Source organism: Musca autumnalis, unplaced genomic scaffold (assembly GCF_047663935.1).
Source record: "Musca autumnalis isolate F117 unplaced genomic scaffold, ASM4766393v1 scaffold_5, whole genome shotgun sequence".
NCBI lineage: Eukaryota > Metazoa > Arthropoda > Insecta > Diptera > Muscidae > Musca > Musca autumnalis.
The window spans coordinates 74,945,319-74,970,560 of record NW_027412088.1 but is presented as its reverse complement, the minus strand read 5'-3'; the positions used below and the strand labels follow the sequence as shown (position 1 = coordinate 74,970,560).

The window sequence follows — 25,242 nt, the reverse complement described above, 5'->3', positions numbered from 1 at the left end:
ATATTTTTCTATAGAAAAACAGTCCTCAGAGGAACTGAGGAATATTTTTCTATAGAAAAACAGTCCTCAGAGGAACTGAGGAATATTTTTCTATAGAAAAACAGTCCTCAGAGGAACTGAGGAATATTTTTCTGTAGAAAAACAGTCCTCAGAGGAACTGAGGAATATTTTTCTGTAGAAAAACGGTCCTCAGAGGAACTGAGGAATATTTTTTCTATAGAAAGACAGTCCTCAGATGAACTAAGGAATATTTTTTACTCAGAGGAACTGAGGAATATTTTTCTCTAGAAAAACAGTCCTCAGAAGAACTGAGGAATATTTTTCTATAGAACTGATGAATATTTATGCCCTCAGCATTTATGCTAACGAGGGTATATACACTTTCATACGGACAAACTGTGCTTAATCGAAATAATGGTTTTAGACCCCAAGTATGTTTGGACGAAATCAATTTCTGACAATTTGGAGTCGATTTACTCTCGAAGGGACTAACCAATTTGGTCCATACTTTGTACATCGTAATATTTCTACAAAATACAGATAAAGTTTGAATATGGCCTATATCGGTCAACTCCTTCAGGTACCTCCCACACAAAATTTCGAAAAACGATTAAGACCTCCCCTCGAATCTTTTTGATTTTTGTTGTAAAATCGTGTATTGGCTGCCCCCATTATGCCGGGTAAATCCCCATAACAGTAAAAACTTAATATATCTTCGAATATTAGTTAAAATTCGAAGGTGGTGGTCCACTTCTTCCGGTACCTCCCCCCCCCCCAATTAAAACTATTCGCTAATGGTACGCGCGATATCTCATAAACGGAGCAACTGATTTGGTCCAAAATTTGGATCTCCAAACATTGTGTCCTAACTTAATTTATGTATGTTTAAAAGTGAAGTTAACACTCCTTGGGTACGCCCATAATTGTGAAAACCCAATAAATACATACGTTTTTGGGAAAGAAGTGTTTCAATTCACACCGAGTGAGGATATACTTCTGTCGGCAACGCCGATTGATACTTTTTTGCTTGTTTTTTTATAGAAAAATAGTCCTAAGACGACCTGAGAAATATTTGTCTATAGAAAAGCAGTTTGGAAGAATCTGCCGCCGTGGGATTGTTTTTATTTCTCCTGAGGCTTTTTCCGTTACAAATTAATAGGAAACTCAAATTGTAATCTGACAGATATGGCAACTTCTTTTTAATGTTTTTCGATGTTCCGCTTTAAAGACAGTTTTTCCGTTATCAGCTGGTTATTGTTACGAATGAATGAAGAAGAATAAACGCCAAATAATATCTTGTTACGAATAAGGAAAATGAAGAAAAAAGAAATAAGTTTATCATTTTAGTTTTTAATCAGTCAGTTGATTGATTTCGTTAGTTTTTGTGTGTTGCTTCCTTGTTGTTGGACAAAAGGCAGCAACAACAATGAGTTACCATCATGAGCAGCCCGAAGAAGTGGACAATGATGCTGGAATGCTGTTAAATTTAAGTCAAAAGTCGAGTATATTTGTGGGTAAGCAATCTGTATGTACATTCCACGATATCACCAAATTTTAATTTGCGTTGTTTTTATAAATTGGCATAGCGGATCAAACACCCACTCCAACAAGATTAATAAAAAATTGTGAAGAAGTGGGTCTATTTGATGATTTGCGTCATGTAAATCCTTTCGACGAGACATTCAGGCGAGCATGTGAACAAAATATTCAACATACCAGATCCAATCATAATTTCCAGGCAGATGAAGAATCTTCTTTGCATACACCGCAAGTATTTCCACAGTTTGATGCAGCCGTTGAGGGTGGTATTAGTGCTGGTGAAGATTTAAGTAAGCACACATTAAATACACCCGTTGTGCTAGATGTTGCAACAGTGGATAATATATTAGAAGCACCACTTACCACAAAACCTAGCAAAACTACAGAATGTTCCTCCAGTACTGTGAATAAGTATCGGCCCATAGCTGAAAAGCCTCCGCCACCAACTAGCCCACAAAATAATGGAGCTTTAACATTTCTCCCATCAACAGTTCAATTTATACAGCCCCAGTTGATAACCGTTACCTTTCCAACAACAACCACAACTGGCAACAATGTAGCAACGGAAACGGGAAACACAAAAATTGCTAAGCAAAAATCACATCCATTAATTTTACCTAAATTGAACACCACCTCTACTGCCAAGGATACATCTTCGTCGGTGGTAACTTCTACAACATCAACACCACATCCAGAACCTAGCAGTGCTAGTTTAACACCAACATCACAATTGCCCATTAAAGAACGTCTAAAGGCAATACTTAATCAATCGAATAAATCAAAACTACCGGAATGGCCCAGTAATAAAAGTTCCATGAAATCATCAACTGGCCACAAGGCAACTTCATCGTCTTCATCATCTAACCGAAAGCTATCATCCAAAGATGACACTATGGAACGCAGACGTGCTGCCTCAACACGTTATCGTCAGAAAATGAAGAAACGTAATTCCGATTTACAAATGGAAAATGAAAAACTAAAACAAAGGGTCAAACAGTTGGAAGCCCAGGTGGCAAAATTGCAATCAGCTGTATTACAACCACTTCAAGGTAAGCCATCAAGTTGCTTTTTTGAAATGGAACTAAAAGAAAAGAATACGTTTTCTAATGATATTGTTCCTTATCTAGCTCCTTCTACTACAACGGATCTTGGTATTCCTGCTCAAATACAAATTCCTGCCTCAACCATACATTTGGTAATGAATATTCCTAAATTGGTAGTGCCTTGTGGTAATAATATTAACAATACTCAAACTATTTTAAAAAATCCAATTACTTATCGAATTGATAAAAATTAGGAAAGGGCCAAACATCGTTTTTGAAACCGTGTTCTGTACTTTATTGTAAAAAAAACTAGTGCCTTATTATTTATATAATTTTCAATGTAGAGATTATGTCCGTTTGCATCAATTGTACAAAGTGTAGTTAGATATAGTAAATAATAAAAAATTAAATAAAATGTTAATAATATCATGCGTTTCTTTCCATATGGGGGAGAGCGCCCGGGGCTTAAGGCGTTCATCTGGGGCCTAAATATGTGATTCGATATCGAGTTGTTTCGAACCGAGTACTCAAAGTTGGGATGACAACATTCGTTATCGAGTAAAATGATCGAGTTATTGAGCATAAATTTCCGAGAAATTACTCGTAGCTAAATTGCCTATCGTAAACCAACAAAATGAAAGACTTTTTAATGCCTTTTTGTAAAAAATGTAAAAAATTGTTGTTTGTAGCCGGTTTGTAGAAAATTCCTTACGACATTTTATGTATATATTTATTTCTATGTTCGATGTATATTAGGGATATATACAGCCCTATTCTGAACATTCGCATGGGATCAAAATTTCAGATTCCCACGAGTTCCTTATTCACAACGACATGGGAGCAGCCAAAAAAGGGAGGAAATATTTCGAAATTCGAAATTAGTTATACCAAATTATTATAGCATACTTTTGGGGGCTGTAATTTTATAATACAAAATGCCTCTGCATTGAATTTACGGGTTTTGAATTAGCTAAGCAAACGTAAATGTCGCCTAATTCAACAACCGTGCATTTATTTATGGATTTTTAAGTGAATAAGGCCAAACGTAGTCAAACGTGCATTTTTTAATTGTTAGAATTGTTAGGCAAACATACTAGCTGTGTTCCAGAACTAAAAAGTTTTTACAATTTTTACGACTTTTACACATTTTACCCGAAAACCCGTTCCCGTACACAAAAAAGTTGTAAAATGTTCACTTCTCTTCAAACAAAAATGGCGCTGAATGGCGCTCTCTTTAAAAACTTTTTACTCGACAAATTTGAGCGTGTAAAAAATAGTAACATGGTTGTCGGCGTCTGATTGGCTGATACGCCGACTTTGACATTTGTTCCAGTTTTTTTGACATATTTTCCATTTTTCCGTTCCCGAACTATTTCAAAAAACTTTTGTGTGAGAAAACATTTTTTACAGTTCTCTCTTTTACGAGTTTTACTATTAAAAAGTACGGGAACGAAGCTACTTTTTGTGTATAAAACAAAGACATAAAGTAATAAAGACCTGACAAAATGCATGCAACAAAAAAATGTGTACGAAACTATGTATAGAAACATTACCCTTAACAGATTGCAGTTAATTCAAAATCGCAACCAAGGAGGAACATTTCATGTAATGGTATCAGAAACGAAATTTATGAATTCAAGGATCTATTCAAGAATAATTCTATGTCAATTGGATCGGTAAATTCGGTTAAATACGTAAAAATGTATAAAAGAAAAAAATGTTATATCACCATATCGTGATATAACATTATGTTAAATTCAAAAGCCATTCACAGAAGAATGATAGCAAAAGAAATGTCTTATCTTGTTGTATTTATGTCTTTGTATAAAATAATAAATTTGTAACGAATTTAAAAATTGCATGTTGATGTTCATTCGGAATAACCTGAATTAGGGGTTTAACGAGTATATCGCTAGTTTAATTTATTACTAATGTTCGTTAACCTCGTATTTTCCAGATTTTTTAAAAGTTCAAAAAGTTAAATTCTGATATTTTTTCTCGATTATTACATATTTTTGCGTACATATTCACATTTATCAAAGACATAAATGGTCTGTTCCTTTACTTTAAAAAATGGTAACAGTGGCAAAGAATGGTAAAAGTGGTGAACTGGTCTCATATATGGTCTGTTCCTTTACTTTTGAAAATTATAAAACCGGAAAAAGTAGTAAAAATTGTAAACTGCTCTCATATGAATTGTATGGTCTCAGAAGTAAAGGAACGCTTTTCGAGTAAAAAGTGGTAAATCTTGAAGATTCTTGCACGTAAAGGAACAGAGCTATAAATTGTATGCTTGTTAAAGTAACTAGGCGTTTACACCAGACAGTATGTGATATGATAATTGAAATGTGTTGAAAACAAAAGAATATGAACAAAAACAAAATATGTGAACGCAAAACAAAAACAAATCGACGATTTTCATTAATAATTTTACAATTGTTTTTGCAGTTGTCTGGACGCCTAAGTAATACAGGCAAGTTTTGGGTTTTTGACAATCAATACATGAATTCAACTGTCCTGGCATATGTAAACGCAGGGTAAAGGAACGCTTTGCAGGTTAAAAATGGTAAGAAATGGTAACCTCAGGCAGGCAAAGGAACAAAGCTAAATACAACAAGATAAGACATTTTTTTGCTATCATTCTTCAGTGAATGGCTTTTGAATTTAACATAACAGCTCTGTTCCTCTACGTGCAAGAATCTTCAAGTTTTGCCACTTTTTACTCGAAAAGCGTTCCTTTACTTCTCACACCATACAATTCATATGTGAGCAGTTTAAAACTTTTGCTACTTTTGTCGGTTTTACCATTTTCAAAAGTAAAGGAACAGACCAAACGTTATATCACGATATGGTGATATAACATTTTTTTCTTTTATACATTTTTACGTATTTAACCGAATTTACCGATCCAATTGACATAGAATTATATTATGTTTACACTTACGAAATCCACTCGATTTCAACTGTCAATTCCATAGGTTAAACGTCAAATGAAATCCAGATGAGATTTCATTTGACGTTTGAGCTATGGAATTGACAGTTGAAATCGAGTGGATTTCGTAAATGTAAACCTAGCATTATTCTTGAATAGATCCTTGAATGCATAAATTTCGTTTCTGATACTAGGTGTGTACGATAACTTTCCCAGCAATAATTACTCAGTCAGTTCCAGCAACCTCTCTCAGTGAATTTTACTCTCACAAGCAAGAAAAATTGCATATAGTTATCGAACAGCATTTTGCAAAAACTTGCAAGAAAGTCAGCTATTCCGCAAATGTATGAAATTTGTTTTTGTTTCTTTTGATATTTTAAACCAAACGGAACAAAAAAATAAATTTTAAAATTGCAGTTTACTTATTTAATGCTATAATCCTATTCACAACGCTTTAGAATCTAAAAAAATGTGCAATTGTGAAATTTTCTTGGTCAAAAATGTTAACATTTCGAGTTGTTTACATTGAACAGGTGATTAAAAGTCAGCTGATCAGACTTGCGAATTTTTGCGGGACAAATTTTCCCAGTAAAAATTTGCAAGTTCTCAGTCACAAAACTCTCTCCAAACTCGCTTTCTTTTGCTGGATAATTTTGTTATCGAACAGCATTCAGCAAAAATTTGTACGAATTTGTACAAATTATTGGGTTATCGTATACACCTACTATTACATGAAATGTTCCTCCTTGGTTGCGATTTTGAATAAACTGCAACCTGTTAAGGGTAATGTTTCTATACAAAGTTTCGTAAAAATTTTTTGTTGCATGCATTTTGTCTAGTCTTAGTTGTATTTATTTGCATTTATTATATTGACATATTTTTTACGTCTAATCGGTATTATTAAAAACAAAAACATCAGTTTTGAAAAATTATTTTGGCAACAAAAATTAATAGAGTTGCTAATAGAAAATTTGTATACCTTAAAACAAAAAGAAAAGCCAACACACATTTTTTTTACAATAATTTGTGGTTTGTGTGATCGTGGTCGTAGTCGTTGAGGAGAATCTGACCGATTTTTAATAGAAAGTTAATCATCTGGTAAAAACTCGAACGTTATATCACGAAAATTGATAAAAGTTGTAAAGATTGATATGCTAGTTATTTTGCAATACATATACATATTTTAATAATTATTGCCTAAAATTCTTTTGAAATTGAGTTGTTTTTATTTGATGTGCTGTGTTTATAGAAACAACCATGACTCTTTTTCTTGTATTTCAGTACATAAAAAAACAAATGGGCTGTCTTGTTTAATCTTCGTCAAAATATTTCAGTTGCACACTCATGAATTGTTCCTCGAAAATGCAACTAAATGCATCAAAAGTAAAAATTATACATTTATGCAAAATGCATGTTTTGACGTTTTGAAACACGTCGCTTCGCTTCGGAGTTTTTAAGTACTATGGCGTTAAAAAAAACAATACCTCGCACATTGCAGGCATTTGTTAAGGACTGTGGATACGGGAGTCAGCCATGCTCTTTTTGACCCAAGAAATCCGTTCATTTCCATCAAATTAAGAATATGCAAAATCTGACGTCTTCTATTAACATTTTTACAGTACATTTTGTATGCTTTTATTAAGCAAATACATGCCGTTTATAAATATTTGCAATAATTTAGTCTTGTAGATAGATGTCTTAAAATATGAAATTTCCTAAAAATATGAAATTTCTTGAAACTTTTTTTCAAACTCCCACACTGTTTGCTGGAGATATTTCCCACAAAAAGACACAAAATTCTCCCACAACTCAAGATAAATAATGTATACTTTTTTTCCCATGGGAACAAATTCCCAATTCGAACTTCATTCAGAATGAGAGGAGATGGGAAATGGGAAAAATCTCCCACAAAATGTTTATTCAGAATAATGCAAGGAATGGGAAAAAATTCCAAACTCCCATGAGTTCAGAATAGGGCTGAACGACGTGCCGCACACTAAAACACCGCTTACAGAGGCGGCACAATATTTGTTAATATGTGTGGCATTTTGTTCAACTTGTTCAAATAAAACCCTAATAAACGTGTGCTATTTTGATTTCAAAAACAAAAGATTGAAGCAGCTTCTCCATTTTCGATGAATTACCAGCGACCCCAAACATTTTTGCAAGAATGCTACTTTCTGCCAAAAATTATGCATTTAGTGGAATGATATGGAAACATTCAAATTGAAAATCTAACGAGTTTCCATTCATGTTTTCCAAAATATTCAATCAAATGTGAAAAAAAATAGTTTTTTTTTAAATTCCAATAATTTATAGAGATTTCCATATTTTGTTTACATTTACCGATGACACTAACATTACAAACAAATTCCTATGTGGTTGTTGTTGAGTTGTATTTGTTGTAGTATTTACTTTACCTTGTTTGTTCTACCATGCATGTCAGGAGAGATTTCCATAATCTAGAAAGAGATTCCAACGTTACAAGAGAGAGCACCTAGATCAACAAGCCTATGAAGCAGGTGTAAGGGTTGTTTACTTCACTTCTTCACTTCTTTTATCCATTCGACATCCTTTATGTTTTTCAAAATCCATACCACTTTTAGTTCTTGCGTTCACACTAGCATACAAGTATTAATTTCTCAAATACTTCTGTTTTCTTTTTCCATTTTTTTCCTCATTGTGAAATGATTGTCAAACAAAAGTCGAAAAATCAGTTCTGCGATTTTTTACCGGCAGAAATTTGTCTGGTAGCCTGTGGTAGAAGAGATAGGAATATGTGCTCTCTCTCCACTCTCACTGTCTTAAAAATTGCTGCCAATTTTACCACTTTTTGGCGTTAAGGAACGCGTTGCAGGTTAAAAATGGTAACAAATGGTAACCTCAGGTAAGTAAAGGAACACAGCTGAAAATTTTCATAGTGGCCACACTATAGCTTTGTTCCAGAACTAAAAAGTTTTTACAATTTTTACGACGTTCCCGTACACAAAAAAAGTTGAAAAATGTTCTCTTTAAACAAAAATGGCGCTGAATTACGCTCTCTTTAAAAATTTTTACTCGACAAATTTGAAAATTTGAGCATGTAAAAATGGTAACATGGTTGCCGGCGTCTGATTGGCTGGTACGCCGACTTTGACATTTGTTACAGTTTCTTTGACGTATTTTCCATTTTTTCGTTCCCGAACTATTTCAAAAAACTTTTGTGTGGGAACAGTTTTTTTACAGTTCTTTCTTTTACGATTTTTACTATTAAAAAGGAACGAAGATTATGTGTCCAACATTCACAGGTAGCAAATTTGACATCTCATATGACATTCACAGATAGTGTAAACACCCCTTTAAATAGCATTCACACGGATGCAGTCACAGATGCCATAAACAACTATCGTGTGGATGCGGGCCTCAGAGAACATCCCACATCTATTGCAGCTAAAGAGTGTCAGTTGTCACGACAAACCAGAGTTATTTTTGCTCAACTACGCTCGGGATGATGCAGCTATCTGTCCGTGCAAAACATGTACCCAGCATGCGGCACAGGCCCGCACAACTCATTGCACCTTTTCAACTGCCCTGCCAAACCTCCAGTAGATTTGTGGTTACATCCCATCCAATCAGTCACATTCCTAGATAGGCCCAAGCCAGATTAGGGGTAGTTTACACTATATGTAAATGTCATATGACACGAAATAAAAAACATTCCATATCTACCCACGCAGGCAATGTGGAGACGTAATTTTATTACATTTTTGCTGGTGTGGACGCACAAGTAAATGGCGTAAAGAATCCCCAATATTGCACATATTAGCGACTATATAATGATGGAAAATTTCATGTCATGTGTCATTTACATATAGTGTAAACTACCCCTTAAGCAGAAAAATGAATATCAACATATCAACGACTTCCAGTTTTCTTTGCTGGGATACATTCGTATTATTTTGAATTGATATTGCTAACAATTCACAATGGATGACAACTTAGTTCAAAGACATAAATACAACAAGATAAGACATTTCTTTTGCTATCAATCTTCAGTGAATGGCTTTTGAATTTAACATAATGTTATATTACGATATGGTGATATAACATTTTTTTCTTTTATACATTTTTACGTATTTAACTGAAGTTACCGATCCAATTGACATAAAATTATTCTTGAATAGATCCTTGAATTCATAAATTTCGTTTCTGATACCATTACATGAAATGTTCCTCCTTGGTTGCGATTTTGAATTAACTGCAACCTGTTAAGGGTAATGTTTCTATACAAAGTTTCGTAAACATTTTTTTGTTGCATGCATTTTGTCTAGTCTTAGTTGTATTTATGTCTTTGCTTAGTTGTAAACAAAAACGTCAATTTAGCACTTAATATTTATTTATATTCTAAAACAAAACATAAAACAAGGTTCTTAATTTTGTTTCCTGTTTCCTGTTGGCCAGATTTGTTTAAAATTCCAAAGCACTGAGTCATAACCGTTATTTGTTTTTTTACACTACGCATGTTCGCTGGCCAATGAAATTCCTCCACTCAATAATTCAGCAATAGAGCTCCATATATAGGTTTGTATGTATATATTTACACACGAAATCCAGGAATTTTTACCAGTGTAACCACTATGCGCATGACTCAAACTCATCTCACAGTGGTCCTACCATCATTGTATCGATTTATACATTGAGTAATTTTTTAACAGAGCAACGAAATTTTCATACAAATTTGTTTTTTGCTCCGTAATATACACAACAAAATTCGCAAGTAGCTGATTATTGAAAAAAATTGCAAAAAATAACAACAAAAATCATAGTAATATTATTAAAAGAGTAGCTTATACGTGGTCTTAAACAAAAGAAAGAAAGAAAAAACTAAACATAAAAAATGGGTGACAGCAATGAACAAAAGGCTTTGCAATTAATGCAAGACGCTGAAAAGAAATTGAGTCAGCAAAAGGGATTTTTCGGTAACATTTTTGGTGGTTCCAATAAGGTGGAAGAGGCCATCGAATGCTATCAGAGGGCTGGAAATATGTTTAAAATGTCCAAGAATTGGACAAAAGCTGGTGAGTGTTTTTGTGAGGCTGCCGCATTACATGCCCGGGCCGGCAGTCGTCATGATGCTGGCTCCAATTATGTAGATGCCTCCAATTGTTATAAGAAAATCGATGTGGAATTGGCCACCCAATGTCTATTGAAGTCCATTGATATTTATACGGACATGGGTAGATTTACCACGGCCGCCAAGCATCATCAAAGTATTGCAGAAATGTATGAAAGCGATCCAAATACACTGTTGAAGGCCATCGAACATTATGAAAAAGCTGCTGATTATTTCAAGGGCGAAGAGTCCAACAGTTCGGCCAATAAGTGTATGCTAAAAGTGGCCCAGTATGCTGCGCAATTAGAGGACTATCCCAAGGCAATTCAAATTTACGAACAAGTTGGTGCCTCGGCCTTGGAATCATCTTTACTTAAGCATAGCGCCAAAGAGTATTTCTTCCGTGCTGCCTTGTGTCAATTGAGTGTAGATGTTTTGAATTGCCAACATGCCATGGAGAAATATATGCAATTGTATCCAGCATTCCAGGATTCAAGGGAATTCAAATTGGTGAAATCATTGTGTGAACATTTGGAGGAACAAGACATTGAAGCCTTCACTGAGACGGTGAAGAACTATGACAGTATTTCACGGCTTGATCAATGGTATACAACCATACTATTGCGGATTAAGAAAGCCAACGATGATAATCCTGATCTCTGTTAAGTATCTCCCTATCGATATAACTACATACACACATATTATTATTATTATTATTGTTAAATTAAGCAAACAAGAAAGCAAGTGAAGGGTTGGCATTAGCAACAAAAAACTAAAAACACACCAACAACATAAAAAACCAGAAAACAAAAATAAAAATCCACCCTCCTGCCCCTTCCCTTCCTTGATAAAATTCTTTTACTAACCCACTTCTTAAAAAAATCCCTTAGAATAATTACAGATGAGAATATACTATAAAAATAAAATTGTTTTTTGTCTTTTTAATAAATATATATAAAAAACATATTCCATATTATATAAATATATAGTAATTTAATTCAATAAATGCAATTATTAATTATTATACAAAAAAAGTAAGAGAGAAATCCATACATATTAATTAATAAAAATATATTTAAATTAATTACTAATACATAAACACATACCATATGTGTAAACTATATGTTAAAATTATTTTGAAAAAAAAAACGCAAAACAAAACCAAAGAGGTAAAGAGGAAAACATTAAAATCTTGTGAAAATACAACAAAACAAACAAATGAATTTCACCAAACATATATTTAGTCGGATAACATTCCTTAACTAAAGCCTAGAAAGAAAACTTACCTTGGAAATCTCCAACAAATATGAGAAAACTTTTCTTGGTCATTAATAAAATATAACCGCATGTGAATTAAAAGGTATTTCAAATAAAGAATGCTTTAGTCGCCACCAAATTAAAAATCCTTCAATGGAAATTGTTTTGTGTTTTATTTGTAGCAAATCGTTTTAGATTGCTTTTGCTGCTGTTGTGCTTTTAGGGTCCAGTCAATGATAAAAATTCCATTTGGCATTTTTCCAATTCTTCTTCAAAGTCGTTGGGACTTTTTGAAGACGTTGTTGTATTTTGTGTTTTATGTCGTCTGTTTGTTGGAGTATGTACAATCTGTTGGGAGAAAGATAGTTAAGTTTTAAGTGTTTTATGTATTTAATTAGGCATTGAATTAATAACATTTGCTGCGGAACTTTAGAGTGTTTTGATGCCAACGATTACTAGAGTACTCTCTATATCCTGTTGTCAAATTTTGTTAATGGCAAACTTGGCAAAGAGCGAACTATTAAACATTGCCTTCCTATACAAATTTATTTAAGAAGAACGGGAACAGAAAAATGGCAGAAATTGCAAAAACTTTCAGGCTTTCCAGCAAGATTTTACTCAGAAACTGACTATATTTCGCCTATCCTGGACTTTGACATAGCGGAGGTAATAACCCTGATAGGAGCAAGTAGGAGCTTTGCAAACCACTTTCCGATAGCCTATACATTTTCACCGATCGGTCGAAGATAGATGAAGGCTGAGGGGATCTGGGTGTTTTGTGAAGAACTGAATATCAGACGTTCGTACAAACTTAAAGACAACTGCAGTGTTTTTTTTTCAGGCAGAAGTCTTTGCAGTGCGAATAGCCTTAAACTACTAGTAGACATGACAGACCTTGCAGATATGATAGTCACAGTCTACGTGGATAGCCAGCCGGCGTTGGAAGGGTTAGGATATTGCACTATTAAATCTAAGAGGCTGACTCCCGAAACGTCTTTTGCTATGTTGTCATGAAACAAATCTCATGAAATTAGACGTTCTTAGATCGAGTTCCCCACTACTGCAATTTCATAAAATCACTCTAGTATGAAATTCGATTTAAGAACGCCTAATTTCATGAAATTTGTTTCATGACAACAAAGCAACCGACCTTTCGTAAACAAACTAGACGGTTCAAAGTTGTAGGTTTATCTTAAAAACTTGCAATATAGACGTTAAGATGTTAAGTGAAATGAGACTGTTGATGAACTGACAAGTCGTGGCTAACAGTCCTCGGACCTTTGGGTGGAGGAGTGTCAAGCATCTTCCTGAAAAGAACTCAGTAAGCTCTAAGCAGTGAAAACCGTAAAAATTTGACAGGACGTACCTGGTTGTAAGGTATTGAAGACAATTAATGCGGGAGAGGTACACATTTTTCAGATGTAATTCGAATCATTTCAGTTGTAATTCGAGAATTCCATTTGTGATTCGTAACATTTTATATGTAATTCGAGAATTCCATTTGTAATTCGAAAATTCGAATTTATCCATTTGCAATTCGAATTATTCTATTTGTAATTCGAATTATTCCATTCGTAATTCGAATTATTCTACTTGTAATTCGAATTATTCCATTTGTAATTCGAATTATTTTATTTGAAATTCGGATTGTTTTATTTGTAATTCGAACTATTCCATTTGTAATTCGAAAAATTTCATTTGTAATTCGTAAACCAAAATTTGTTTAATTTTTTTGTTTCGAATTTCAAATGGAATATTTCGAATTACAAATAAAACAATTAATTACAAATAAAATAATTCGTATTAAAAATGGAATAATTGGAAATACAAATGGAATAATCGAATTACAAATAAAATTTTACAAATTACAACTGGAATGTTTCGAATTACATCTGAAAAAGCTGTAGAGGTTGAACAGTTCCGGAGATATCTCCCTGGTTCACTCCACGGGACTTGGACTTCTTGTTCCTGAATTCCAGGTACGACTGGCGACCACACATATAATTGATTATCCAAAGTTTCAAAGTTGGCCGGAGGGTAGTCTGCTCGATGTCCTCAAAAAGCGTGGTGTGCTTAGCTGTACCAAAGACATTTGATAAGTCAAGCGCCACCATCACTTTTCTACCACACAGCTTGATCTGGCCGAGTCCTCGACTAATATGTGTGGAGATGGCGTGCAGCGCTGTTGTGTCGTGCTGCTTACGGAATCTATGCTGATGTTCGGAAACTGGAAAGTTATTTCTGACGCTTGGGAGGACTAAGGCCTCAAGGGTCTTTGCTACGGGCGACAAAGGCGAAATTGGCCTGTACGATTTACTTTTGCTGGCGTTCTTGCTTGGCTTTAGTAGCGGGACCACCCATTTTCCAGACTTCGGGAACAATGAGGGTGGCTAGCGACAGGTTGGGAACTTTATTGAAAAACCCCACTCCCGGCTCATCCAGCTGTTTCTGCATTACCATGGAGATTCTATCAGGGCCCAAAGCTTTGGATGATTTAGCGTTTCTTATGGCAATCGCAACATCATCTATTGCAAATTGCGTTGGTTTATCCTCGGCAGAAAGGGATCTAATGCGACGTAGTACTCTTCTTTTCGCCCTGTCACAGCTGGGGTACTCGACAAATTTGTCGATTGAAATAACTTGCGCACATCTTCGGGTCAGTCAACGTAACGTGGCCAAATGTGACTGAGGTCCTATCTTCCTTCTTTCCAGGGTTCGAGAGTGACTTAACCGTTGCCCACAATTCACTCATACCGGCTTCAATGTTGCAACTCTTCAGATGATCTAACCACTTGTTCCGCTTATGCTCGCCGACCAACCTGTTAACATCCAGTGTCAGCTCCCTGACTATGGGGTTACTGGTGTTGGTTCCACGGACCTCATCACCCTTATTTGCCAACCACGTCGCCTCTGCTGGAAAGTTTGGTCTCACTTCGGGTATTCGACCAGCAGGTATATGAAGATCGGCTAAAGCAGTGATGACGTTTCGGAACGTCCTTTATGCTACCCGAACATCAGAAAGGTTGGGCAGATCTTTGAAGCAGTGATTAATTAACTCTCTAAAACTAGGCCAATTAGCTTTCCCATGATTGACCCTATGGGCTAGGTTCTCATCATTTATAAAATAAATTGAAATTGAATTGAAAGTGCGGCATTTAGAGGTGATAAAATCGGACGAAGATGAAGGCAATTATGGGGAGATGGTCTGATCCAAGAGAAACGACGGTTTGCCAACTGACGTCATTTGTCAGTCCAGCTGACACGAGGGTTATGTCTGGCGAACTGTGACACTCTCCGCTAATTGTGGTAGGGGCGTGCTAATTGCCCGTGCAAAACATAGAGCTGTCAACTCATGATGAGCATTAAAATCGTCCAAGTCCAAGACAACTCATGATGAGCATTAAAATCCTCCAAGACCAGACGGTTATTATCTTCCAAAAACGGCTAATATTGAGCCTATAACATGAAGTACAGCTATTGTTTCGATGGATGTATACGTTCATCAACTCTACCTTGGCAGTTCCACATTTAACTGTTAGCCCCATACATTCCATGTACGGGTCTGGAATTGGAACAACAAATGATGGTTGCTGTATCAGCATGGATTCGATGCTAGGTTGGCTGTAGCTGGCCGAAACACTTTTTGTTTTGGATCTCCCTTGTTGCACACAAGAAGACACTGACTACTGGGTAGATACGAGATAGACACTCTCACATTATTATCAAATATAAATGCCATATTACACTATTCATAGTTTGGCAAAAATACCCATCAGCACCGCAATATCCCGGAAATTTATTCATTTTTGCTCCCAATTTCAAAAAGCTATAGCCATGGAATCTTCTTCATATCATGTTCACAACCTATCTTCATAAAGGACCAAAGGTTTTCGCGTAAAATGCGTAGGTGGATGTACATACTTGGACCTAATCTAACATCATCCAAGTTTATATGGTGGCACACTTTATACATATATATTATATTTTCTCAAAGATATTCGTAAGAAATCAAATTTAAGATGTCACTTTGCCATTGAAAAATATAGTCCAAAAAATCACGCTTAGAGGTTTATTAACCTTCGAAACATTTTCTTTAAAAATCCAATTTTAGAATTCGGTTAATCCATCAAAAATGAATCGTTTAAAATCTTACCTTTCTAATATCATTGTTTAGTCGTTTCTGTTCATGTTGTAATTTACGAATGTCAGCGTAAAAAGTTGTAGTCAACGAAGGTGTTAATTGTTCTTCCATGGATTTCTGAGCCAACAGTTCGAGATCTTGATTTTGCAGTTCCTCTTCGGCCCACATGAGATTAATATCATTACACATGCGCTGTAATGTTAGAGAAAATAAAAACGCATTAAATTCACACTACCGCAAAAGAACTCACATAACTACCAACCTCTTGTTCAATGTAGTAATGCAAAGAGTTAAGTTCATGCTCCTTTAGAAAAATATTTTTACGTTGTTCAGCTTCTTGTAAGGCAGCAGCAACTTCACCCTTTTTGTGCCGTAACTCCTTCCGATATAGCAATAGCATTTTACGTTGGCAGTTTAAGCGCTCTTCCTCACGCCTTATCGTATCTTGATAATATTTTTCAACTTCCTTAAGACGTTTTGTGTGTTCCTCTTGCCTTAAACCATTTTCCAAACGTTTCAATATTTCCAATTCTTCCAATTCTAAATCACGCATGCGTGAATCAATTACCGTGTTTATGGATTGTAGGTCTAAAACTTTTTCTTCGTATTTTTTCAAACTTTCATTGGGATAATTTAGGAATTTGGGATAAACATTTGGTGGTATGGGTTGAAAACTTTTCACATATCGTTTGGGATGCAAATGATTTGGACATTTGTCTAGTAATTTTTGAGTTTTTGAAATTAGTTTCCGTACATCAATGGGATTCTGTTCATGATAGAAACGTTCTATGATAAATTTGTCGGGTAGACGTAGTAAAATTTCTTTTTGCATAATATTATAAGCCACGACAACAAATATGAGATAATATGTGGGAGCAGAGAGTATGTTATCCCACAAACACATCCATTGCTCTTCATCTAGGACTTCACTAAAAGAATTCTTCAAAAGATTCCAAGCATATATTGTAGGTGTAACATCTTTGACAGTGAAATAATCAAACAACATTTTATCATAGTGTTGTAAAATATTGGCACAACAACCCAAGTAACTTGATGGTTCCAACGGATGATATTCAAAAAATAATTGAAATTGATTGATGATTAAAGTCATGCAAACTTCAAAAGCCACGAGATGATTTTGTTGAAAGATTTTAACAAAGGGAAATATAAGGTCTGGTAAAATTTCGCTATGGGCCAAAACTTTACACCATTGGCTTAGGCTCGACCAACATTTAATCAAGGCCCTTTTCAAGGTGTCATTCTTCATGTTAATGTAACGACTCTTTTGTGCTATGATTGGGGGTGTGCCCATTTGTACTAAGTCATTATATTGCAATTTGTTGTGCGGCAACGCCAGCAGGGAACACCAAATTAAACTACGATATTTAGCTGGGTAGCAATGGAATTCTTGTAAAATTTGTTGCAATCTTTGGGGAGTAAGAAGTTTTTTAATTTCTTTTTGGAATTTACAATCCAATTCATTTGACGTTGGCAATTTAAATGGCTTTGATTGCTTAAATGCCGATCTCAAAATACTCATACATTCTTTTTGCGATCTAAGCACGGATAATAAATGACATAGAGACCATAAGGCCAGTTCACCAGATGACCGACATATTGTTAAATATTTGCAATCTAGTGAAGATTTTATAGATCTTGCTGTTCCCATATCGATAATCAATTTATATTCAGTCTTAATACAATCAAGCATAACAACCGAGCCTCTATTGGTCATGCCTATTAAATATTGCTCATTCGGTTTTGCCATCAGCGACATTTGCAACAAATTGAAATCCTTGCAATGCACTAACGAATTCAACTCATAAGTATAGGGACTAAGAAACAACAAATAATTATCCCATGTTGATAGGGCAAAGACAGAACCATCCATTCGATAGGCATAGGCAGCAATTAAACCATTGCACATATTTATTTTTGCCATTTTTTCATCATTATTTTTTTCCGGGTCTAGAGAAAGTTCTGGAATTTCTTCATTCGTTTGAAGTTTTTTATCTCTTAAACGTATTGGGTATATAACACGTATGACTTCCAATGAAACACCCGACCAAATGTGTATGCTATCATTTGAGAAACATGTCAATATATTTTCCGATTGTGGTAGATATGAGGCAAATTTCAGCGTCATTTGTAGCTTGTCGAAATCTAAGCGATGAGTGCAAAGGAACTTTTGAAAATCCATTATTATTGCTGAGCGACCAGTTCGTATGAGCATTAGATTTTTAGGGTCCAGTGGTTGTCCAGGAAAGGAAATCTCATTAATGGCATCATTCGAAATTTTGCTTGTGTGTAAAAACTGAGTTTGTTCTGGAAATTTTATCGAAAGGAATGAAAGGACTGTTTTTTGGGCTTTGTGATTATGAAAACTTACCCACATCTAAAAGAACTAAAGTTCCCTCTTTATTTCCAATAATATATTGATTTGGTTCTTTAATGGATGCTGTTATTGCACTGGGTTTAGGTAGAACGTCTTCATGACGCCAATAGCGCCTTGATTTCAACTCAAAGACAAAAATTGTTCCCCTAGAAATAAAAAAGATGTGGAAAAACTACTTTGTACTCTGCAAGACTAAAAAAAGAAAATCCACATTGAACCTTTGAAAAAATTTTCTGAAGGAAGTCTTGATCCTAAAAATATTCAACAAATCCAAGTTTAAAAACCTATTGATCATTGAAATCCCGACCAAAATCTCTGCTTAGATGTCTGTCGACACTTCTTTAAACAATCCGGGTTTAGAAGATTGTAAAAATCTAGTTCTTTTGAGCGATCAAGTTCTTCTACTGGTAAGAGTTTTTTGATAAACGCATGTCGTTATTCACACAAGGAATGAAGAAGCCTTTTAGCCACTTTTCTATACGAAAAGAAGCCATTCAGTTCCTTTTCTGTACGAAAATAAGCTATTCCGCTCGTTTTAGCTATTCAGCTCCTTTTCTATACGAAAAGAAGCTATTCAGCTCCTTTTCTATACGAAAAGAAGCCATTCAGTTCCTTTTCTGTACGAAAATAAGCTATTCCGCTCGTTTAAGCTATTCAGCTCCTTTTCTATACGAAAAGAAGCTATTCAGCTCCTTTTCTATACAAAAAGAAGCTATTCAGCTCCTTTTCTATACGAAAGAAAGCTATTCAGCTCCTTTTCTATACGAAAAGAAGCTATTCAGCTCCTTTTCTATACGAAAAGAAGCTATTCAGCTCCTTTTCTATACGAAAAGAAGCTATTCAGCTCCTTTTCTATACGAAAAGAAGCTATTCAGCTCCTTTTCTATACGAAAAGAAGCTATTCAGCTCCTTTTCTATACGAAAAGAAGCTATTCAGCTCCTTTTCTATACGAAAAGAAGCTATTCAGCTCCTTTTCTATACGAAAAGAAGCTATTCAGCTCCTTTTCTATACGAAAAGAAGCTATTCAGCTCCTTTTCTATACGAAAAGAAGCTATTCAGCTTCTTTTCTATACGAAAAGAAGCTATTCAGCTCCTTTTCTATACGAAAAGAAGCTATTCAGCTCCTTTTCTATACGAAAAGAAGCTATTCAGCTCCTTTTCTATACGAAAAGAAGCTATTCAGCTCCTTTTCTATACGAAAAGAAGCTATTCAGCTCCTTTTCTATACGAAAAGAAGCTATTCAGCTCCTTTTCTATACGAAAAGAAGCTATTCAGCTCCTTTTCTATACGAAAAGAAGCTATTCAGCTCCTTTTCTATACGAAAAGAAGCTATTCAGCTCCTTTTCTATACGAAAAGAAGCTATTCAGCTCCTTTTCTATACGAAAAGAAGCTATTCAGCTCCTTTTCTATACGAAAAGAAGCTATTCAGCTCCTTTTCTATACGAAAAGAAGCTATTCAGCTCCTTTTCTATACGAAAAGAAGCTATTCAGCTCCTTTTCTATACGAAAAGAAGCTATTCAGCTCCTTTTCTATACGAAAAGAAGCTATTCAGCTCCTTTTCTATACGAAAAGAAGCTATTCAGCTCCTTTTCTATACGAAAAGAAGCTATTCAGCTTCTTTTCTATACGAAAAGAAGCTATTCAGCTCCTTTTCTATACGAAAAGAAGCTATTCAGCTCCTTTTCTATACGAAAAGAAGTTATTCAGCTCCTTTTCTGTACGAAAAGAAGCTATTCAGCTCCTTTTCTGTACAAAAACAAGCTATTCTGCTCCTCTCCTGTACGAAAAGAAGCTATTCAGCTCCTTTTCTATACGAAAAGAAGCTGTTTAGCTCCTTTTCTATACGAAAAGAAGCTGTTTAGCTCCTTTTCTATACGAAAAGAAGCTGTTTAGCTCCTTTTCTATACGAGAAGAAGGTTATTCAGCTCCTTTTCTATACGAAAAGAAGTTATTCAGCTCCTTTTCTATACAAAAAGAATCTATTCAGCTCCTTTTTCTATACGAAAAGAAGATATTCAGCTCCTTTTCTATTCGAAAAGAAGCTGCTTTTCTATACGGAAAGAAGCTACTCATTTTCTATACGAAAATAATCTTTTCAGATATTTTTCTATAGAAAACAAGTTATTCAGCTCCCTTTTACACGTAAGGAAGTTATTCATCTAATTATATATATGAAGATGAGCTATTCAGCTCCTTTTACGAAAACCAGCTATTCAGTTGGTAATTTTAACTATGACAAAACCTCCATTGTTGCACTACAAGAATTTAAGCTGACAAGCAATTGTTCCCTCTTGCCCTGAGAGAACTACAGCATAATCCGGCGAGATAGATATTCACCATGTAGCGGGACGGCAAATATCTAATCGCTACCCAGAGGTTATGCACATTCCAACTCATTCTTAGGATCCTGAAATTAAATTTGTTAACACCATCGCCAAAGTATATTCCATTTACTAGAAAGGTATGACAACACCTTAACTTCAGACCACATTCCAATCAGGCCTTCGTTTGTGTAGCCGTTAAAGTCGTATTTCGCGATAGGATAGTACCTGCACATACTTTTACATTTATCCTAGACGGACATCAAAAGATAGCGAACCGTGAACACTGGATATTAAAATGCAGTTTCCGCAGCAACAAACGACTGGTAAGGAAATTATGTTACAACCAATTATGCTGACGATGTGAAGTTTAAGGAAATGAAATTAAATATTGTCGAGTTTTAACAGTGATCAGAAACACCAATTCAAATGTTTAGAATGTAATGTAGGACGAATTCGAGCAAACAAATCCTAGCGTAATCACTTTCCTAAGCATGTCCTCGCAATAATAAAGAAATAATAATGGAACAATTGAATCTTGTAATATTAATACATACCTCCTGTCCACAGCTACGAATTGTAAACCGCGCATGTCAAAGCTGGCTACGCATATGACAATGCGCAACATTTTGTCATTTTCTTTAACCGTGTGATGAATTGTTAAAATGTTGCTGAAATAGAACACTAATTAAAATTCGTTTACAAACTACAAAAACTTTATTCCATACCCATTGTTTTCTTTTAATTGAAATGGTATTTTCTTTTGAATAATTGTTGTAGCATTCTTTTTACATCCTTCTTTTAAAGCTTGTCCAGCTGTTGGTTCTTCTTTTTCAGCCAGATTTGTTTCCAAAAGATTGCTTTCCATGATTTTAAAAAATTTTACTGCGCAAAGGAATTGTAAACAAAACTTCAAATAGAATACATTCGTTGCTATGGACGCCAAAAATCATTCACAATAGCGATTTAAATGTGTTATCATATCACGATGATTTGCAGATAATTTTTGAACCATCAATGCGGTCAACTTCGCTTTATTAAAAGACGCTAAAAACAATAATAGGATTTGTCACTAGAAGCGACAGTTAAGGCGAGAACACAATGGATTTTTGTTGCTTATTTTTTCCGCCTCCCTTCAAAGCGCAAAAGTGAAATTGTACTGCTTTCAATAGGACAGACCACAACGAAGCACGGTTTCGCTGTCAAAAGGTATTTTTAATCAAAAATAAACAACAAATATTTCTCTTCTATAAAGACAACTTACAACATCTTAAGCTTCGTGAAGAATAAACTACCGTTTTCTTTTACCAAAAAAAAAAAAAAAAAAATTGACAGCAAGAGAACACTACGGCCTCAATTTGCCTTTAAATTCGTCTTGTTGGTTACTAAAGCTGAAAAGAGAATAAGCGAATAATAGCAAATTTCATTTTTTATACCCTCAGCATTAATGCTAACGAGGGTATATACACTTTCATACGGGCAAAATGTGCCTCATCGAAATAATGGTTTTAGACCCCAAGTATGTTTGGACGAAATGTGTTTCAGACAATTTGGAGTCGATTGAGCAATGTCCGTCTGTCTGGCTGGAGCGCACGATAACTCTCGATCGGATCAATCGATTCGATTCAAAATTTGGCTTTCGTAATATTTTGTCCAAACTTAGTTTAATTTCGATTTTTGTTTTAGCAACTTGTATTCACTGCCCCCCATACGACGGTACAAGTTTCATCAGAGGCACGTCCACACTTCCTGAGAAAATAGCCTGAAAGTTGCAAAAAACCCTATGAAACCGTGTGAGGTGGTTGGAGCGCAAGATAAATCTCGAACGGATCTGCCGATTCAGTTTAAAATTTGACCTTAGTAATATTTTGTCCAAACATAGTTTAAGTTCGAAGATAAGCCATATCGGTCCACTCCTTCAGGTACCTCCCCCACAAAAGTTCAGAATTTGTCGGAAAAATTGTTTGTACGGTAGCTCTTGAAGGGAGTGGCCGAATTGGTCCATACTTTACACATCTTAATATATCTACCAGATATAGATCAGGTTCAAATATGGACTATATTTGTCCACTCCATCCGGTACCTCCCACACAAAATTTCGGATAAGTTCACTTTAAGACCTGCAATCGAATCACTTTGATTTTTTTCAGGGGCAAGTCCATACTTATTGAGCAAACAGCCCGAAGGTTGTAAAAACCCCATAATGGTCAATGTCCATTCCTTTCAGTATCTCCTCCGCAAAACTTTTGATCTTTAATCCTAATCAACATTTTTGTCGGTTCATACATCCAACATTTTTAAACCCCCCTAAATACATACGTTTTTTGGGAAAAAATTGTCAGCAAAGCTGACTGATACTTTTTTACTTGTTTTTTTTTTTCAAGAAAACTCTCTAAGTTTAAAAAAACTTGTTGAATGGAAATTCAAAAAATTCCAGTTTGGGGAACAGAACAACTGGGCTACGAAACTTTTTTTAGAAATAATAGTAGTAGCATCAAACTTCTGGAGGTAAGTTTCTTAACTCCAAAACCGGAGCAAAGTTTTGTAACTATTGAAGCTTCAAACTACCGAAAATCGGGAGGTACCTTTCTAAAGAGGCAAAATGAAGACTTGGATCTATACCGACAAATTTCCTGTAGAAAGTTTTACACGCTTCAGCCATTTTGGTTGGACATTGAAGTCACAACTTTCGAAGAAACTTCTATACGAAATTATAAGCTCTATCGTAAATATTGTGAGCTGTATATTGATTTCAAAAGATAGGCGGACTTGGTTATATCGACTTAGAATTGCATGCTGATCAAGAATATACATACTTTATAGGGTCTACGACAAATATTTCGATGTGTTACACACGAAATGCAAATTTAATTATACCCTCCATATCATATAATAGGGGGACATGATGCATCGATTCATGGACAATAGTAGTACGTTTACATCATAAATCCACTGGATTTCAAATGTAAACTCAAAGAAACCATATAAAGTTAACCAAATAGCTTTAATAAAATTAAACCCACAAGTTCCAATAAATCCCTTTTAAATTAATATGACCAGAAGAAATAATCGTAACTAATATCAAGAGTTAAGACAGAAGTAACTTTTCTGAGAATTTATGTTCCAAACGAGGTTGCAAACAAGTTGACTATTATGTAAACTAGTTAAAAACCTTTTGGAAAAGATAGTATGACCTTATTTGGGCTGAACTTTTTATTTCCCAAATAAACAATTTTGTTTCGAATTTTTTAGATGTGTTTTATTATTGTATTTTATATATAAGTATTATTGTTGTTTTTCGGTAATTTTAACATCTATGAGATTAGAAATACATATGAGTGTCTATTTGTTTGATGCCTATTTCGTATTATGCATATTATATGTATGTAAAAAAAAAAACAGCGTAATATTTATATATGCTTTATGTACCAATTGTATGTGTAATACTCGATTCTCCTCCAACGCTGTTGTGTAAAATTATATAGCCAGCTAATTCTATGAAAAAATCATAAATACTATATCCATTTAATAACTATATGGACATATAAAATACGATTACATTACAGCGTAGCGTTCATTGTAACTTCTTTACTGACACACAATGTTTTAGAACATACCGCCGTAGGGAGCATCAAACTCATTTTCTCTCATAACATAACCAAATATGGTTAAGTAGTTAATGACATTACTAACCAAAGTTAATATGCATCCCAGCCAGGTAATCTGTAACGTAAACAAAATACTTAATTAGTTTATCAATGTATTATTTACGCATGACGTAATTTATTCGAAGATGAATAAAGAGTTTGTAGAGAAAGGAAGAATGAATTTAGGTACATATTTACATATGACTTACCACTCCAGTGTGAGCTAAAACAATAGGCAAAGCAAAAGCACTAAGAACCATTCCCGCAGTTAGGAATAAAGCAAATTCTGTTTTTGGATTTGTTTCAGCTCCAGGATTCAGTCGTTTAGCTATGACAATCGGTATAACGGACAGTACATAAAACAGCAGTACAAAGAACGGGTAGAAAATCTTTTGTTGGGGCACGGCACAGGCCAAAATCAGAAATGTCATGCCAACGCATGTCATAAATGCACATATTAATAAACTAGAATACAATTAGAAAATACTGTAATTTGTTACATTTTGCGTGTGTTTATAATTTTTTTTCTTACGCTGTTTGTTTGTTTTGTTTGAGCGTTCCAAGGAAATTTTGCAAAAGAGAAATATTTCATCAAATTAATAACTTTTTTGTGAAATAATTTATATTTAATGCAGTGGTTTTCACAATTTACCTTTTAAAGCAGCCATTTTTATGTTAATTTATGTATAAAAGGTTTTTCTATTGTTAAAAATATCTCTTTGTATTAATCACCTTTTGCAATAAACAATAACAAAGTAATAGAAATGACAATTGCAGAGATGAATACCACAAACACAGGGTGTTTCAACGTGTTTTATTAAGGGAGAATTATCGATAAGGGGATGACAATACACTAGCTCTGTTCCTTTA

General features: G+C 34.7%; 4 protein-coding genes across 4 annotated transcripts; 2 read left to right on the top strand and 2 right to left on the bottom strand.

The window, feature by feature from the left end:
• Positions 1-1,283: 1,283 nt before the first annotated feature.
• On the top strand, positions 1,284-3,006 carry Atf-2 (Activating transcription factor-2). The gene is made up of 3 exons (XM_073990323.1): positions 1,284-1,514; positions 1,587-2,588; positions 2,667-3,006. The coding sequence occupies exons 1-3, from the start codon at positions 1,427-1,429 to the stop codon at positions 2,834-2,836; spliced, it is 1,260 nt and encodes a 419-aa protein (XP_073846424.1). The 5' UTR covers positions 1,284-1,426; the 3' UTR covers positions 2,837-3,006.
• A 7,384-nt stretch (positions 3,007-10,390) lies between these two features.
• LOC141405700 (alpha-soluble NSF attachment protein-like) lies at positions 10,391-11,425 on the top strand. Its single transcript, XM_073990324.1, has one exon. It carries the CDS (start codon positions 10,391-10,393, stop codon positions 11,270-11,272), a length of 882 nt encoding a protein of 293 aa, XP_073846425.1. The 3' UTR covers positions 11,273-11,425.
• Positions 11,426-12,017: 592 nt separating this feature from the next.
• LOC141405696 (TBC1 domain family member 31) lies at positions 12,018-21,757 on the bottom strand. Its single transcript, XM_073990321.1, has 6 exons — positions 21,454-21,757; positions 21,283-21,396; positions 18,394-18,545; positions 16,267-18,329; positions 16,017-16,196; positions 12,018-12,211 (listed from the first exon to the last, which is right to left on the bottom strand). The coding sequence occupies exons 1-6, from the start codon at positions 21,591-21,593 to the stop codon at positions 12,083-12,085; spliced, it is 2,778 nt and encodes a 925-aa protein (XP_073846422.1). The 5' UTR covers positions 21,594-21,757; the 3' UTR covers positions 12,018-12,082.
• Positions 21,758-23,957: 2,200 nt separating this feature from the next.
• On the bottom strand, positions 23,958-24,873 carry LOC141405704 (leptin receptor gene-related protein). Its single transcript, XM_073990356.1, has 2 exons — positions 24,582-24,873; positions 23,958-24,448 (listed from the first exon to the last, which is right to left on the bottom strand). Exons 1-2 carry the CDS (start codon positions 24,816-24,818, stop codon positions 24,332-24,334), a joined length of 354 nt encoding a protein of 117 aa, XP_073846457.1. The 5' UTR covers positions 24,819-24,873; the 3' UTR covers positions 23,958-24,331.
• Positions 24,874-25,242: the final 369 nt, after the last annotated feature.